Source organism: Parasteatoda tepidariorum, chromosome 4 (genome assembly GCF_982258835.1).
Source record: "Parasteatoda tepidariorum strain Cologne lab strain chromosome 4, Ptep-v5.0, whole genome shotgun sequence".
NCBI classification, from domain to species: domain Eukaryota; kingdom Metazoa; phylum Arthropoda; class Arachnida; order Araneae; family Theridiidae; genus Parasteatoda; species Parasteatoda tepidariorum.
Window position 1 is genome coordinate 107,940,432 of NC_141758.1, and position 15,113 is coordinate 107,955,544.

General features: G+C 31.8%; 1 protein-coding gene across 4 annotated transcripts in view; it reads right to left on the reverse strand.

The window, feature by feature from the left end:
* Window positions 1-15,113, reverse strand: part of smg (sterile alpha motif domain containing protein 4 smaug) — a 77,280-nt gene that overhangs the window by 34,953 nt on the left and 27,214 nt on the right. For all 4 annotated transcript variants that reach the window (XM_016055532.4, XM_043050979.3, XM_016055530.5 and 1 more), the window contains one exon: window positions 9,771-9,986. In XM_016055532.4, the coding sequence (XP_015911018.1) occupies window positions 9,771-9,978 (208 nt within the window). In that variant the 5' untranslated portion in view covers window positions 9,979-9,986. The remainder of the gene's footprint in view (window positions 1-9,770; window positions 9,987-15,113) is intronic.

Consider the following 15,113-nt stretch of genomic DNA (forward strand, 5'->3'; position numbering starts at 1 on the left):
CAGATTCCCCCCCCCCTTTTTTTTTGTTAGCAAAGATTTTGCAATGCGATTCTGAATGGTTGGAGACTTTTAGTAGAATATTCTTTCCCCTGTAGCTGAATTTTTTCGGCTTTCTGCGACATGCCTCTCTAATACTAATATTTTTTTGAAAGATATTTTTAAAAATAAAAAATATACATGTCACTAATTTAAAGTAACAGAAGTGTAAACTTCAAATATGAATTAATAATTTTTCGGTTAAATTAATATAGTATAACTTTTCTTTAATTGAATATGTAATTTGTTATTTTTTATTCTAATATAATGGCCGATATTCTCGCATTTTGTAGGGAGAAACACAATAATTATTCCCTTTTTCGTATTTTGTAAATCATCATTGCATTAAAAAAATATTTTTAAAAAAATCGTGAATTCCGTAGCCAGTAACTAGTGAAAAAAAGATAGACGGTGAAATCATGCGAGTCGGACTCTTCGAAAAGGGTGAAATACTAAATGAGTGTTTTCATTTCAAGTTTCAGTTGTTATAAACAATATCGTACTAAAAATAAAAGGATTTCAAAAACTATGTGGAAATCAATAGCAATAACTGCATTAGGAGAATAGAATGAAAATTTCTGCAGGAAAGAAATCCAAAATTTCTTTACTTTCCAAAGGAAAAATCCTTCTTCAAGAATTCGGTAACATTCTGCGACAATGTCGCCACTGGGATTCTTTCCACGGCGATTTTTGCCCCAAGAGAAGAATCCTGCAAACCCAAGCTTTGGATTAGAAATTAAAGTAAGGATTCTGACCCCCAAATCCTTTACTTTGGAAGGCCACGAGGGTTACCACTATGAGGGTTATTTTCAGCCTGTTTTATTGAATCTGTGTAGAACATCTACATACATGGCACACAAAAAAATTTATTGGAAAAACTCAAGCTCTGCTGAAGGATTGGTTTTAAGAGGCCAATAATTTTTGACATCACAAGTGGTTAAAATTTTCAGGGGGAAAAAAAAAAAAACCCTTAAAAGGTCACACTTAAGAAACTCCTTATTAAAAGGAAGATACAGTTTTATGATACAAAATCTCAATTAACTTTCAACTGTTAAAAAACCTATGCATAAGGTGTTATGTATAATGTTAAGGTATGTAGAAAGATGTTAAAAAATAATACATCCGAGGTTTTTAGTGGCAGGCATTTAACAAAGTTTATGACATTAAGGTTTTATGCCTATGGTAAAAGCCGTCAAAACCCTGGCGTTGTTTTGCCCGGTCCGTTTAGCAAGTGAAATCACGAAAAGACAAACAACTTTTCTGAGAAGCTTTAAAAGGTAGATGATAAGCGATGCAAAAATAAAAGATGCAGATACACATCCGCTTGATAGTCAGTCCCAAGAAACGACTACAACTAACAGTAAGCTAGAAAAATCATCTAAATTTAGTGAAAGGAAGTCCCTAAAATTTCCATGACGCATCATCAGCAGGATGTTTTCTGCAGCAGCGATTGGGGACATCTTTCTCTCTACAAGAGAGAGTCCTATTTTTAAAGTTCACACACCCACCCAAGATTTGCAGCTTCGTACACACCCACAGAACTCTGAGAAAGCAACACCAATTAAAGACGGAGGAAATAAGCACTTATTTTCACGACGCTTAGAATTTGTCAGGGTTCTCGTGACTTGTTTGCTAAAGTACCGCAGAGATTCTGTTTTCACCTCCACTGGTATTTCAAAATTTGAGAAAAATGAGTACAAAAATAAATAAATAAATAAAACGCCTAGAGTAAACTATGAAGTTCAGGGGTTATTTAGTGTTAGCCCAACTCAAAAATCCTGAAAATTTCTTGAGTAAAATCATTAATGACCCACTTAAAATGTCTTGAAAAATTTAAATCATTGATATTTTCAAAACATGAAATTCTAAATAAATCATATGCAGCATAATTTTATTTTTATATTTTTATTTTATTTTATATCCCTTCGTTGAACAGCCGACCCAACTTTGGGTTTACAACTACTTATGTTCAACTCCATAGCCTTGTCATTTTGAACCAATCCAGAAGACAAAGAAACTCATGGATCAGTACCCCCAGAGGTGCTGATAAAAATAAAAATGCTGATCAAAATAAAAGTTAACATTGTCCTTAGAATCTAAAAATGTAACATTGAAAATAACAGTTTATGTTACCGGTTAAATCTGTTAACAATAAAAGAATAATACCTATCAGAAACGCTACATTAAAATGCAGAGCTGTACTCAAAATTTAAAACAAAAACGATTATCTGAATATCATTTTAAAAAATTCAGCTGTACAAAACTCGCTAGAATCAATATTAAGTAATCTAGTTTCGATTCATCAAGTTTCGTTTTCCCATTTGCCTTTCAGACTTGGCTAGTTCTATAACTTCACAAATACGTGTAAAAACTATCTTTAATCATGCATAGTAAAAATAAAATTTTAGATTATTTTTATTAACTCAATTCAAATTCCGAAGAAAAAAAATTATTTTATTTTAGAACCGTCGATCCATTTTTTTGGGTATACGACTACCAATGTTCAACTTAGTATTCGTGTAATTTTGAATCCAATCCAAAAGACAAGGGAACTTCTGGATTAAGTATTGAGAGAAATGTTGCCTTCGTGGAGGATTTTTGATGGAACTAAGTCGCATTTGCGTTGCACGGAGAGGAAAACCACCCAAACCTCCCACGGTAAGTCTGACGGCAAGGGGAATCTAACCCATGATCCGTCTAATACTGAGAATATTTTACGTCAGCACTGTGGTAAGTGCGAGCCGGGTGCGAAATTCGTATTGAACAGCCTTAGCTAGGATTCGAACCCTGTTCAGATCATTGGGAGGCGAAAGCTTTATCACTTGAGCCACCAGGGCAAAAAAATTGTCGAAAAATACTTTGCCAAGTATTCGACAAAATGACCGAATATTTGTTAAACCCCTACTGAATATATAGGTTTTAATGATATCAAATAGAATCTTAGAAAAGTAAGTTCCCACCCCTTAAGTTTCGTTTGCTTCTCTTTAAAACCTAAGTTTTTTTTAAAAATTAAATTAAAATTTTTTGCTTTTGCATTCAATTAAATATTACATAAGCATAACAAGATCATTTTTGGACTTTTTCCCTCCTATCAGCAAAACTAAGCAATTTACAAAACCACTTCCCATGCTTACGTGGGAGTCATAACCCCCCCTCCCCGGTTTTTGCTATAACTTTTATTAAAGCTATCTAATTTCAAACATTTTAAGATTAACTTTAACTGTGACATGGCATAAAGCAAAATTTACATTTATTTCATTTTATAAAAGTTTGCAACTCGTTCGAAAAATTTTATAAACCTTACTTTTCCCTAGTTAAACTTCGATTTCAAATTTGTCCAAGTGTCTTTCACCCAATTTTTTTTGTTACATTTTCGTGCATTAAGAATCAGAAAATAGCTTAGGGTGTTGCGTGAGTAAGCATTATTGATTATACACCCTTCACCTCCTTATCAGCAAAAATAAACAAATCACAACCTCCCCCCCCCCTCTGTTTTGGTGCTTGCGTAATATATGAACTGTGTGCAGAGGGATTAGCAATAATAAACATTAAACAAATTTATCAAATATTCCTTTTTTTCTTAATTCTTAATTTAATTCTTTTTTAGTAATAGGTAAAGAATTGTATGCATTATATGAGTCTGCCATGAAGTTTAAAAAAAAAAAAAATTTTTTTTTAAATTGTTTTCATAAGTCAATAAATTACGACAGAATTATTTCCCTACTCTGTATTCCTGTTATAATTTGCATACAATGACATTTTGAAAAACATATGACTTAACGAAGAAGTTTCTATTTTCCACGACAAAAACGCAACAATAAATTTAAAAAACATTAATTGAAATTTTAAGTATAACCAAACTGTTATACTCTGCGTCTTCATATTTATAGATTTTAAATTTAAAAAACAGTAAAGAAAGAGTTGACGAAAAAAATATCTGAAAAAAATACAAAAGCAAACAATTTTTTGTTCTTTTTTTCTGCAGAATTATATTCTAAAGATACTTTTCTGTTCATCCGGAAGGAAAGAAATATTCCCGATTTTTCTGTTCTCATTTCGGAACATAAAAAGAATTAGCCAATGACTGGCTTGCTTTAGCTAGAATTTTAAATTGATAAAATAAAAATAAAATATTAACAAAAATTCTGAAATCACAGAAGTTAATTGGCTCTAGAGATAATGTGTTTTTTTTTTTTTTTTTTTTTTTGAAAGAGCACTATAATTTTTAAGGAACATGATAAAAACATCTTACACTTTAATAAAATATGACTGAGTGAGGATTTTGTTAGGAATTCAGATATTCGGAACACCATGAAATTAGAGGGGGGGGGGGGTAAGTTCCATTTTAAAAATTAGATTTTTCGGAGACCCAAATCCATGACTTTCCATGATTTTTTTAAAAAATAAAGTTAAAATCATGACAATTTTTGTTCACTACCGAAATTCATGACTTTCCAGGAGCACAGATACCCTATATTCAGCTTTTCACAGATTTTTTTAAAAATTTTTTAAAAATATGAATTTAAAAAACGCTAGTTCTAAAAATAGGGAGTCTTTCTTAATCACGAGTGAAAAAGGTAACATTCATTTTATAACCCAGACTTCTTTAAAATTCTTTCCCGGTTTGCAGTCGAAACTTTTTTTTTTGGCACCAGTCCGGATGACAAATGCAAGCTAAATCGAGACATTCACAAGGAACAACCTGCTTGCTACTTAGCCAACAGTTGGCTGCTCTGGCGTTATCATTCATAGTTGATGCTAAATATTCCTTAAGTGCCAGAAAAAGTTTCTAAGCGGATACGTAAATAGTTACTGCAATTTGATTTACTCAAAGCAAAATTATCAAAGATGAGGCCATCTACAACACAGTGCGCAGCCAAATCTTTCAACGAAATATAAGCACCTTTTAAGCACTATACACATTAACAAAAGGCAAAATAATTTTTTTAAAACTAGTTGACTTAACATGATCATGATAAAATAACCAGTTTCTGACAAAGAACTCTTTTCTTGATTATATTAGCCATTATAAAAATATGAAGAGGTTTTTCGTTTAGATATCAGAGGGTGGAAAATAAAAGAATATCTTGCAAAATGCAGTACATGAGAGTGCAATAATCTCACCGAACCTAGCTCAGTAAACGCACATGCGGTGACTCCCAAGTATTTCATCAAACTTGTATAATGATGGGGGCTTTCATACGCTATGGACCGCCGGTACACCGAAATGCATTGTGGTTGAATGAATTGTGTTAATGTTGAATAGAACAATCAGCGCCGTTCCTGGCGGGTATGCAGCGAATGCCCCGCACGCAGGCGCCCAATTTAAGGGGCGCCAAATTCAACTATTCGAAAAAAATCAAATTATAGCAAATTATTAAAATTCAAATTATTAAAAATCAAATTATAGCAAAGCTGTAAACTTTGATTACAGGAAGAAACAGTAAACTAATATAATAACCTTGTTATTTGATAATTAGGTACTTAGGTATTAGACAGATCTTGCACATTTTCAAGTTAACGGATTTGTTTGCGTTGAGCGGCGTTTGAGAGTTTTAACTCAATTCACTCAGTTGAGTGAATTGAGTTATATTAGATTTTTTGTTAATTTCCGAATGGACGTGTTTTATTTATGACCTATATTGTACGTTAATAGTCTACGTTAATAGTACGTTATAGTCTAAAAAAAAAAAAATTTTTTTTTTAAAATTGTTTTCATAAGTCAATAAATTACGGCAGATTTATTTCCCTACTCTGTATTCCTGCCATAATTTGCATGCAATGACATTTTGAAAAATCATTTGCAGAATTTAAAATTTCATGCCTTACATAAGCTTATTTTGTTCTATACTTTTGATTATTTATGAAGCCGAAAGAGAATTAACCATGAAAGGTTTTTCCCCACGTGATCTCTTTATTTACTCTACAGTAAGGCTCCTATACTATGTCTAATTCAGGGGCTCTACTCTACAGCAGTAACTAAGCAGCACTATAAACAGTGAAAAATTCTGACGAAAATTAATTCCCCCCCCCCCAATGACAACTGAATATAAAAGCAGAGCTTCTCTGTAATTCAGCCATCGGAAGAAAAACAACAAATATATATGTAAAAAAATTAGAGTCAATTCCTAAATTAAAGCAATATTTGAAAAAACTGCATTGACATCAAGTGACATCCACTACAAGTTTAAAAAAAATGTATTTGAGCTTTAATGTATGAATAAAAAGTTTTTTATTAAAGGTTGAAAATTTGAACTATATATATATATATATATATATATATATATATATATATATATATATATATATATATATATATATATATATATATATATATATATATATATATATATATATACAGGCTTCGAGGTATCAGACAACTATAAAAGTATAAATTTTGTGACGTGGATCACTTTTTTTTTGTTCAAACAGAGCTATAAGTTAGAAATGATCACTGGTGTTATTTTTAAAATATGTGAAAAACTGAATGGCTTATGGTAAAATTGAAAACAATGACTAATATTTAACCCATCAGAAAATTCCATTTCGTTTCTCACTCCTCCCTCTATTTAATGAATGAATTAATATGTGAAAAAACTGTATTAACATCAAGTGTCATCCTCTACAAATTCAAAAATAAGCATTTGAACTTAAGTGAATGAATAAAAAGTATTTTATTAACGATTGAAAATTGGAACAAGAAAGAGGGACAGCGTGAACTAATAGTAGGAATTGAAAAAAGCATATTTAAACACCATACATCAATTTTTTCGTCCAGCACAATTATTTTCCGCGCTTTCAATTGTAAAGAAGTACACGAAATTTCTACTAGAAGTTTAAAAGGGAAAATAAACCCAGTTGACAGTGTCTCTAATTGTCTTCATAAATTAAATACGACTAGCAAGTTACACAACTAAGTTTTCATTATCATGAACAACACTGTTTTTTATTGTTATGATCAGCAGGAAGCATAGAATAATAATTTTTTCAACCAATTCTTAACAGAAAACGATTTTTAATAGAAAGATGCTTAATAAACAGCTAATTTCTTCTTATATCTTCAATTTAAATGTGCTTCATGTAACTGTTATATTAACGATATCTTAAAATGCTGACATCGTTGTTTATTTAATGATTACTGGAAATTACTCGACATTATAGTATTGTAAATTACTTCTAACTGAAACTTTGAACAAGAGTGAGAGCGTGAATTAATAGGAATTGAAAAAAGGCGTAAAAAAAAGAAAAAAAGACACTTTTACAAAAACTTGAAAGAAATACTTTGTTTAAGTAGGATATTAGAAAGAAAAAATGGATTTATGGGAATTAAATGAAAAAGAGTTATATTTAGAGGAAGGAGGGGGGGGGGATCGATAAAGTGGCATACCTTTCTCTTTCTAATAGTGTAATGAGGTAGCTTTTTAAAGTGTGCCAATCACCTCTAGATAGAGACTTTCTTTTCGTGCCCTCATAACTCCGTGGCCGATCGATTCAGCGGCCAACAAGTGGAACGAGAGAGTGGAAGAAAGGGCCAACGAACCGGCGACACACTTTCTCGGGACAGCGGTGCTTTCGCTAAAGGGTTACCCCACAACAACGGAAAGGAAATCGCTATGTGAATTAATTGCCCGAAGAAAAAAAAAAAAAAGCGGAAAAAAGAGCTAATTGTTTGATAAAATTAGCCGTTATTTTAAAACTTTTAAGCTTTTTTTGTGTGTGTGTGTGGTTATTTTGAAATTAAAGGAAATGTATACGTTGCTGTCGTGGATCGAACATTTTTTTTTCTTCTTCTGAAGCGTATACAAATTATTTAACAAATCTTAAGATATTCGCGGAAATGAAGTCACTTAACGGGGAATTATACTCAGAACTAGATTCATAAAAATAGAAGTAAAGGAAGTACAAAATTTTTTTTATTGTAAAAACACATTTTTTAATTTATTTTTTTTTAAAACATTTTCATAATTTTAACCGTTTCCCTTGCCATTATTTTTTGGAAAAAAAAGTGCAAAAAAAATTTTAAATTTTTTTTTAAATTTTTGAATAAATACAAGGAACTGAAACAAAACGTAAACGTTTTAAGTTGAAATTTCAATTTTTTTCCCTTCTTTTTTGTGTGTAAAAAACATTTAATTTACCATCAGTCTTCTATCCCCAGTTATCTTTGTATAATGATTTTTAAAACAAGGGAGAATACAAAGTGATACTTTCCAACACTTGTTACTTGTATAGAAAATTTAACAACAGAATGATTTTAGAATAACAAACATCTATTACTCATTCACTGATCTTAAATTAATTAATTTTATCTGACTGTTGTTTAAATTCTCTGATTTAAGATTGATAAAATTTCCCGATTTATAACAGATTAATAAAATTCTTTAACTTTTCCACATTGTTTCCTAATTCCCATGTTCTTTGGCCACCCTGATTAGGTCATCTTATTTTACACTAAGTAATTCGAAGTAGTGTAAAAAAAAAATTTATTCAATTTTTCTATATGTAATTCAATAAATACAATCTTTATATTAAAAAATCGTGAAGGTCCCGTCCCGCAAAAGCAATATGCCACAACAAACTTTTACATGTTTCACGGTAACGAAAAATAACAGGTCAATAGAAATAGGACTGTCATAAGTTACAAAATCATTCCATCAAACGCTGGCTAGTTTTACAATTTACTCATAATTTTCCAACACTCAAACAAATTTTTTTTATTTTTAAAGGATATATTTTAGGTGACCCATTGTCCAATATATTGTACAATTACAATTTGGTACAATTTTATCAGTAAAAATATCAGTTTTTTTTCCTCCAATTTATACGCTTTTACAATAAAATGGTCTATGTAAAAATATAATTTAATTTACCCATATAGATCAGGAAGGTATGTTTCCAAATAGCTTCACTTTAAAAAAAATCTTTTTGTCACCATACTATTCATAAGCAAATATTAACATCATTGATGTTTTAATTCATGTAACTAAATAGTTTTAAAAAATTACATTGTTGTAGTTCATTTACGTCGCACTAGATTTGCACAATGGGCTATTGGCGACGGTCAGGGAAAATCCCTGAGGACGATCCGAAGACATGCCATCGCAATTTTAGACCTCTGTAGAGAGGATGGATCCCCTGCTTTGGTAGCTCGACGACCTGCGCGAAGTCTAGCACTTTACGGTAGAACAGTTTACCGCGCACCCTCGGTCCCTAACGCAGGCTGATCAAAGCGGTCACCCAGCCGCTTACAGACCGAAGAGTCTTGACTTCCTACCGAGAACCGTGTCTCTACTCTGATCTGAGTTAATTGCAATGAAAAATTGTAAGAAAAAGAAATTCATTTTAAGTAACCTTTTGCAGAGTTTTATGGCTTATTACTTATCTAAAAGGTTTTTGTTCCCTTTCTAAAATAAAATGAAGAAAAACACTTTTAAAAAAATCTTACATTATGCAAAAATTCTAAATAATTTTTTAAATGTAATAATTAAAAAAACAAAAAGTTAATTCAATTAAATTTTTTAATTTATTCAGTTAAGTTAATTCAGTTAAAAGTCTATTCATTTTATGAGTTTGAGGAATAGGGGATTTAATTTTCGACAATGTCAACCTTCATATCTCAAAAGGTACCTCTTGACAGAATCTAGTTAACATGTCTTATATACTAGAGAATTGGCATTTAATATTTATAGTGGTAAGTTACACCACAAGTTCTAAGCAAAAATCTAGTGACTCACCTGGATCGTTAGCTTCCTGTTCCTGTAGTTGGAGTTCCATACATTCAGCGATATTCTGTTCTAATACGAGGGCGAGGAAGCGAGCGTGAATTGGACCAATTTTTTGGATGAGAGAATAGAGGGCCACAGTCTGCTCACAACTGTTCCACTGATCGAACCAGCCAGTGATCACGGTCAGCTGGTCCCTGAAATGGTGGCTAGATTTCATGGTGCCAACTGAAACAATAAAAGAAATACACTCTTACTAGACGTCTTAAGAAGTAGCCAAATCTTTCAACAAAAAATAAGCACCTTTAAAGTACTTTTTAAGCACTATATACATTAACAAAATGCAAAATAATTCTCAAAGACTTTACATAATCATGATAAAATAAGTAGTTTCTGACAAAGAACTCGTCTTGATTATATTAGCCACTATAAAATAATCAAGAGATTTTTCGGTTCGATATCAGAGGGTGGAAAATGAAGTCTGAAAAATGCAGCAGAGTTGCACATGAGAGTGCAATAATCTCACAGAACCCAGCTTAGCATGTACGCACATACGGACTGGCATGTATTTCATCAAACATGTAAAATGATTGGCGCTTTCATACGACGCTATAGACCGACGTTACGCCGAAGTAGATGGTTGAATGAATTGTAAAAACGTTGAATAGAACAATGCGAAAAGCACGCTTTTGCATAAGACGCGACAAAAATCGACATGGTAAAGAAAGAAAAAATCTAATTTTCGAAATGGGAAAAATTGAGCACTCTTTAAAAACACACAAATAAAATAAAAACACCTTTAAGTACTTTTTAAAAACGTTACTCAGCAAGTACATAGTATTAAATTCTGTCATCTAAAAATTGGAAGCATTCCCTCAGCAACCAGTCAAGGGAGCTTCACATTGGGCCGCCTTTACTTCCCAGACAAGCTGGCACCCAGTAGGGATGAGATGGGCTCGTTTAGTAAAAAAAGGTTTCAGGCTCGGACACACGATAAAGTTTTCACAAACTTTTTGTTCAGTATATAGGTATAAAAAATGTCAAATTTAGAAGGTATAAAAAGTAAGGATCTGCTATTAGGCGCTTTTGTTTTGAGAGGCTTAAGATTGACTGTCATTTTGAAATTTTCGTCGGTACTAGAATGATACCAAATGTGGGTCGACGTGAGCGACATGCAGATATAGTAAGTGTAACCAGTTTACGGCGTTCTAATGATGCAATGAGAGAATATATTTAGTCAGGTAGTAAAAAGTAATCATCAATATATCGTGAATGATGTGAATTGAGCACCGTTCAGGGGTTTTCGATCTTTAGTGAGACCCCTTTCCGGTTGCCACTCAAATCTAGTGGGGGGAAAAAATCCCCTGCATATATTATGCACAATATATTAAGAGGAAACAAAATTACTGTGCTCTTGTGTGAGCTACATAGGGCTAACAGGGGTCTGTCCAGACATTTTGCGAAGGATCCGTTTTTGTAAAATTGTGAAAAAATGACTCGTAATTTGTGAATATAAAATAAACGTTATGTCACATTCTTTCAACCTTTTGCGAATTTGTGCTGTCACAATTCGCAAAAGGTTGAAAGAAAGCTGGTTTTTGTTATTGCAAAAATCTTTTTCAAGGAGTTTTTAAATTGTAAAAAGATACAAGATTATGCTCAACGCTGTAAAATTTAATTTTTAAAAAAATTAAATTTTAAAAGATAAACAATATTGCTGCTGCTCAATTAGAGAAGCAACATACAAATATTTAGTATTCAGCCCACCTGTACTGCTGAACGCAGAAAATTCATTTCGGAAGAATAAAGGAAGAAGCGTCTGCGGAAGACAAAACTTAATTCGTTTACATGTCTTCCCCCCCCCCTCCTGGGAAGGGTTTATTCGATTCATAAAACAATAATGAAGATAAACAAATTTGTGAAGGGTCCGTTAACGTACCCAAATTTCTTCTAAACAGACCCCTGGCTAACTATACTAGTTTTAATTGCTCTAAAAACTTAGAGAAAAAAAGAAACAGCCGAACATACTTAAATAATGCTGTAATTAATGAAATAGTTTAGTATAGCTGAAATATCTTTAACTATCCCATAGATAACACTTTGAGTGGTTAAAATTTTTTAAAAGACGATAAGAAACAAATTTCCTGCATTTTCCAGGGGAAAATGCAGAGAATTCCCTGGTGATTTTTTAATTCACTGTATTTTCCAATATTAGTTTTTCCTATTCTCCATGTGAAGTGGTAACCACGCCCCAGCATATATAAGTTCTTGTTTGTTGAAGTACGATCTAACAGAATTATCCGACGTATATCTCTGGCTCTTGTTAGATCAGAGTAAAATTCTTCGGGCTCGGGATTTCCAAAAGTGAGCCCGAACTCATCTTTTGTACCCATCGATTGTGACTCAAGCCTCCACTGGAGACCAAACCCCTAGAAAGCGGACATCATTTGTGGACAGTCCTTTTACTAAAACACAACTGTTTATTTTTGTTATATGGTTTAGGAATAATAAAGTTTTTTTTTTTAATTAAAAATATTTGTCTAAATAGTAGGGTTCACGCATTAAGCACCGCAGGATATAATACGATTGCAGAAAAAAATGAATAAAGACTAGCAATTTAAAAATTAGTTCTCAAGCACAATTGAAGACCATTAATTGTTTAGTCCATGAAAGCTGATTTTAAAATAAAACGAATGTGAAGTTTTGAGATCTTTCAGAAACAAATATTTGATTCAAATATTTGTTTACATCACCTAAACATTTAAAAACAAAATTTAAAATTTTTTGATGTTGAAAAAAAATTGTTATTCGGGCTGCACAAGAACCATATTTTCTTCAAGATTCTTCTTATACAATCTTTCTAGTATTCCCATAGTCTTCTCTTACTACTCTTCTTTTTTTTTCCCCCTACGTTCTTGTCTATGTGTGCACTTCTTAAAAAATATTGGGATATGCGGATTAATAGAACCTTTTTCTTCCAATTGCTTGAAAGTGCTTCATATATTGATCAAATAACTAAGCTCGTGAAAAAGAACTCTTTTTCTTGAAAACAATTTAAGCACAATTTTAAATATATTCAATATTGAGTGACTTATTCCATTTATTAAATTAAAAATTACTTTACTTAATTTCTGCAAAAGAATTTAATTTCAAAATCATAATTTAACTATTTAAAAAGGTTATCAAGTGTATTTTTCAGATTTAAATTCTAGTCATATTTAATACATATTCAACATAGCATTCACAAGATTAACATTAGGGATCATACTGAATTTATAAAGATATGTAAAGAATTCAGCAAACTATACAAAATTCATATTACAAATGAATGGCCCCTAATAGATCTTTTTTTATTAAATTAAATGTATAAAAAGGAGATTGAGGGGATGAAGCTTTTGATTTTTTATTGCTCCGGGGATTCGCGTGAAAATACGTAATTAGTTATAATTCGAGTTAATACGAGATTCTAATTCGAGTATTTAATATTTCCGGAACATTTTGATTGAAGTAAATTTTTGAAAACTGATGCATAGGCGAAGTGAAATCACGCAGGGAATTAAAAATATCCTCTAATTTCACAAATGTAAAGGAAAAGAAAATGAAATCCGGTCAATATTTCATAGAAAGCGGAAGAAGTTAGATAAATACAATAGACAATTACTAGTTTCATCTGTGTTCATCGTCACTTAATGCCTGAGTCACAGAAAGGTTCAAGTCAAGTTCATGGTTTCTGGTTTTGATCTATAAGTAGAAGAGCGCGAGAAAGCTTGCCAGTGACGATAGCGCTGCACCAACGATGAAATTAAAAAGAGAAATAAAATATTCTTTTGCTACTAGGGAAGAAAAAAAAAATTGGCAATATTTAGGCAGTCCCAGTGATTAACAAAAATTCGAGAGATTTTTCCGTTCCATTTCAGAAGAGAGAATTGAAGCTTGAAATTCAGAATAGCTTTCAAAATGCAACAGAGTTGCACATGAGAGTGCAAGAATTCTTCCCACCTAAAGCAACACAGAATACGCATATGCGGAGACGAGGGTATTTCATTAAACATTTAAAATAATTGGCGCTTTCATACGCTACAGACCGACGGTACACCGAAATAGATTGTGTTGAATGGTGCAATGTGAAAAAATCACACTTTTAGAGTTAATTCGTGGCGAAAATAGACAGGGTGAACAAAAAACCTATTTAAAGGGGAGAAATTTTGCACTTTTTAAAAGCACCCAATGAAAAATGCATAAGGGTTTTTAAAAACTGAAATAAAAAATAAGCACCTTTAAGCAATTTTCAAAAACGCTATTTTTTCTAGTACGGTCTATCTTTACTGTGTAATAACTCTAGGGTATAACCGAATTTAAACTTTGATTTGTCAAAAATCCTCAATGACGATCGTCATTTTTGAAAATCTCGAATTTTGACGTAAATCCTCGGTCTTTTAAGCAAAACTCCTCAACAATACATGTATACCACAAAATAAATTAATTAAAAAATAAATTCTGTACATCAAAATAAATTTTGTGTTTAACATCTGTTTAAAAAAATGACACATTCTCAGAATTAACTTAAATACAAAAAGACAACATTGATTAAACGAAAGGGACCATTTTTTGATTCTTTAAACTGGATTTTTGATAAGTTGTCAAGAATCGAAACTCTTATCCCTCGGCAAAAAAAAAAAAAAAAAAAAAAAAATAATCACTTTGTAATCAATATTTTTTAATTTTAATCTCTAATAGACTTAATATTAAAATTTTCTTAAGGAGCTATTTAAAAGAGATTTTATAAATTAATTCCCCATGCCTATAAAAATTTTAAAAAAACTTTCGTAACAAAAAGTATTAAGTTATGTCAAGAGACTTAAGAAGTTGAGGAATATTTTTTTATATACATTAAAATACATAGTACTAAATTAATGATACATATTGTTAAACTTTTGGGTTTACGACTAATGTTAAACTCCGTAGCCTTGTAACTTTGATCCCAATTCAGCAGATAAGGGAACTCCCGGACTTAGTATTTTGAAAAAAATTGCCTTCGTGGAAGACTTTTAGATGAAACTAACCAGCATTTACGTTACATGGAGAGGAAAAACACGTTAACTCCCACGGTCAACCTGAGGACCTAACCCATGATCCGTCTACCACTGAGGATATTTTACGTTAGCACTATGCCTGGGGCGAGCCGGGTGAGGAAATCGTATCGACCAGACATAGCTGGGATTCGAACCCGGTTCACCTTATTGAAAAGTGAACGCTCTATCCCCAGATCCATTACTAACAATTGCGATATTTTCCTAATGATACATATCGTTATCATTAATGATCACAATATTGTCAGATTTGATACAGTTATGC